At 41.4% G+C, this 4,132-nt stretch overlaps 1 protein-coding gene across 1 annotated transcript; it reads left to right on the forward strand.

The window, feature by feature from the left end:
• Positions 1 to 1,279: 1,279 nt before the first annotated feature.
• LOC110730717 (pentatricopeptide repeat-containing protein At3g29230-like) lies at positions 1,280 to 2,402 on the forward strand. The gene has a single exon (XM_021910540.1). It carries the CDS (start codon positions 1,374 to 1,376, stop codon positions 2,400 to 2,402), a length of 1,029 nt encoding a protein of 342 aa, XP_021766232.1. The 5' UTR covers positions 1,280 to 1,373.
• Positions 2,403 to 4,132: the final 1,730 nt, after the last annotated feature.

Genomic DNA, 4,132 nt, shown 5'->3' on the forward strand with positions numbered 1-4,132 from the left:
TTATATTCTTTTCATTTTCATTTTATTTCTCTTAGTTTTGTTTGTTAATTTTGAGTTTATTTTACTTCATTTTATCCTTGGTTTCATTTGTATTTTGTAGCTGGATATTCCAAGTTCAACTTCTTGCGCTTGCATAGTTGCGCTCTCAAGCCGGGTAGTGTTGAACCCATAATCATGGTGTTTAGGTACTGCCTACTTTTGTGATCATCAAGAGCGTGTTGTGAGGGTGATGCTCGCGCCCACAGGCTACTCAACCTCAAGCAATTTCCCTAGCTTCCCCAATTCACGAACAACAACACTTCCCCTGCTCCCCCTAAACACTCAATCTGCCACCAATTTCACACCACCACCATTCGCACCACCTTTCCCCTATTTTCCGGCAGCCGCAATTAACTCCTTCCATCCCACAACAACCAAACAGCAGCAACAACTCCAACAACAACCGCAATTATCACCAATCAACCACCAGCGCCACCTTCTACCTCCGAAAAGCAGCCACCGCAACTCCCAATTTCGCCACCACCGCACAAATTAGCTTTCCCCTGCTCCAGCTGCAGCAAACTCGCAACACCCCTCCAACACCACCAGTCCCGCAACACACAAGAGACCAGCCGAAACTCCCTAAACCGGCACCTATTGCACCACCGCAGCAGCAGTCCCGCAAGTGCCTCCGAGCAGCCCTGCCATCATTCGAACTTCAACAGACGCGGGCGCGCACTCATTAATCACGGCCGCGCACTTCTGGGTTCCATTTTTGGCCATTGATTTGATTGACTTATAATCGAACGGTTGTGATGGTGTGTGATTTGGAGTGGTGTGATGTGCGAAGTATGGGATAATTTCCCAATATTGCAGCCGATTTCGAAGTCCACTGACTTCTTATTTTTGTGTCTTTTAATTTTTAGTGGATAATTTGCAAATTACCACCCAAAAATAGTATCAATTTCTAAATAATCACTCAATTAAAATTTTATTTTAAATTACCACCCATTAAATTAAAAAAACGCTCAGATTACCACCCATTTTGTTTTTCCGGTGGAATTTCCGTCAGTAGGCCCCACTTTTTTTTTTTTTTTTTTTTTTCCTTTTTTTTCTTCTATTTTCTGGCTTTCTCACTCTCTCTCCCCGATTTTTCACTCTTCTTCTTCCTACCCTCTTTCTTTCTTCATGCTCAAATTTTCAAAGCTAATCTTCATAATGACCCTTTTATAGCACCTAAATTAATCTCTGCTTTCTCTCTCTGCCATCAATTAGGGTTAGCCATTAATGTATTCAATCAAGTTCGATATCGCAATGTTCATTTGTATAATTCTCTTATTAGAGCTCATACCCAGAATTCTCAATCTTCTCAAGCTTTCATTACTATTCTTGATATGCTTAATAATGGCGTTTTCGCTGATAATTTTAAATACCCTTTTCTTCTTAAGACTTGTAGTGGACCCTGTTCATTGCAATTGGTTCAAATGGTTCATACCCAGATGATAAAGTTAGGTTTTTTTGGTGATATTTTTGTACCCAATTCGTTGATTGATAGTTACTGTAAGTGTGGGGTGATTGGTGTTAGTTCTGCTAGGAAGTTGTTTGTGTTCATGGAGGATAGAGATATTGTTTCTTGGAATTCATTGATTAGGGGGTTGGTTAAAGGGGGTAATTTGAAAGATGCTCGCCAACTGTTTGATGAAATGCCTGAGAAAGATGCTGTGAGCTGGAATATAATGTTAGATGGGTATGTTAAAGCAAAAGACATGGATGTTGCGTTTCAATTGTTTGAGAAGATGCCTGAGAGAAATGTTGTATCTTGGTCTACCATGGTTTCGGGTTATACGAAAGTAGGGGATTTGGATATGGCTAGGTTACTCTTTGATAAGATGCCTGTTAAGAATTTGGTGTCATGGACAATAATAATTTCTGGGTATGCTGGAAATGGATTCACAAAGGAGGCTATATCTTTGTATAATGAAATGGAAAGTTTAGGATTGAAATTTGATGATGGGACCATTATTAGTATCCTAGCTGCTTGCGCCGAGTCTGGTTTGCTCACACTTGGGAAGAGAGTTCGTTCCTCAATTGTGGCAACTGGTTTTAGATGTAGTGTCACAGTGAATAATGCATTGATTGATATGTATGCCAAGTGCAGATGTGCAGAAAAAGCATTAGTTGTATTCCAGGGGATGTCTGAAAGAGATTTAGTTTCCTGGAACACCATTATCCAAGGTTTAGCTATGCATGGAGATGGAGTGACAGCACTCAAGCTTTTCTCAAGGATGAAAAAAGTGGTTTTCGACCTGATAAATTCACTTTCATTGGTATCTTATGTGCTTGCACTCACATGGGTTATGTTGACAAGGGTCTTGATTATTTTTATTCTATGGAAAGGGATTATGACATTGTCCCCCAAATAGAGCATTATGGCTGCTTGGTTGATCTATTAGGTCGGGGTGGGCGTCTAAAGGAAGCTTTGGAGGTTGTGCAGAATATGCCAATGGAACCAAATGCTGTCATTTGGGGTACGCTCTTAGGAGCATGCCGGTTGCATTACTCTGTGGAAATTGCACAGGAGGTTTTGAAGCATTTGGTCAAAGTTGATCCAACAGAAGCCGGAAATTTCTCAATGTTATCTAATATATATGCTGCTGCGGGGGAAAATCGGAAATTTCTCAATGTTATCTAATATATAGGCAATGGCTGCTCAGTCCCTGTCCTAATACACTAGTGAGGGGTTTTCTTACCATCCAATCGTACCCAACCCAACTTCTCAAAGTACCTAGAAGTCATATAGGTATCCGGTCCATAGTTAGTCATCTGGTGGGGTCCACTCTCAACAAAACCGGCCTTTTTAACTGCTATCCTAGTGATCAGGCCTCCTAAACGAATAGGGGTACTAAACTGGGTACTGGCCGTGGCATGTCTACTCAAATGGTGGATGATGTATCTACCTATGTTCAGTTTACCAAACCCATACACATAGTGTCCAATAACAGCTAGTTTGTTGGTTTGGGCGTTATGAGGCTCGTACCTACCAAGAAAACAACAACCTGCAAATCTTTGCCAGATTTTTGGGACAGGGTGATGGATAGGTTTTGTACAAGCATGTTGGGGGTCGGGGGTCGGTAAACCAGTTTAAGCATGATAAAAATCACCCATTTTATAATCAGCATGCCATTGATGAGGTAATTCAGAATTCAAATAAAATCTTTTACAAAATTCAACATAAGTTAAACTAATATTCTTACTGTTCAACCTAAAACATAAGTTCGGCCCATTTCTACTATTTACAACTTTCAAAGAGGACAAAAATTCGCACGTTAATTCACGATATGTAGGATAATGTATGTCAACAAATTTTCTCATTCCAATATCGTTCAAATAACGTTTAACAAAAATCATACAAACCATAAGATTCAAGGGTAGGGCGGTGTAACCACCGTGAAGGAATTACCTCACGCCCGCAAAGGTGTTCTAGCCGTTCTTTTTGCTCCTGGGTAGCAATTCGAATTGTTGGCCAATAAGGAAGTTGCAAATCCGGATCATACTCCTCCCTTGAACTAGAACCCATCCCAAAGATCGACCGAGATCTCTTTGTAGCCATAATAAAAAAATGGGTATGAAAATATTTGATTGAATTTGGGCAAATTTGGTATAGATGTGTAGAGGGTGAAGAGAGGATTAAGAATATGTAAGAATTATTTGATTTGGGTAAGAGATGGTGAGGGAAACTTAGAGAGAAGTTAGAGAAAATGGAGTTTTAGTGAGAGTAAGAATGGAGGAAAGAGAAAGAAATGAGAAAAGAAAGAAGGAAGAAGAAGAAACAGACGGGGCTCTGGTGTCGCGCTCGGTCGGGCGGGCTGTCACCCGGTCGGGCGATCTGATTCGTTAAGTTTACGTTGCTCTCGCGCCCGGTTGGGCGAGCTTTGCCCGATCGGGCGATTTTTTACCCAGAATTTCTTCTACTTTCGCGCCCGGTCAGGCGCCTTTGCCTGATCGGGCGATCAAAATCTCCGTATTTCGTCAAATCTAGCGCCCGATCGGGCAAAAATTGCCAATTTTTCTTCCTTTACTCTCGCGCCCGATCGGGCAAGCTTCGCCTGGTCGGACCCGAGGCAACTTTTGACGATTGATTTTCTTTTTTCTT

The sequence above is a fragment of the Chenopodium quinoa genome, unplaced genomic scaffold (assembly GCF_001683475.1).
Source record: "Chenopodium quinoa cultivar QQ74 unplaced genomic scaffold, ASM168347v1, whole genome shotgun sequence".
NCBI lineage: Eukaryota > Viridiplantae > Streptophyta > Magnoliopsida > Caryophyllales > Amaranthaceae > Chenopodium > Chenopodium quinoa.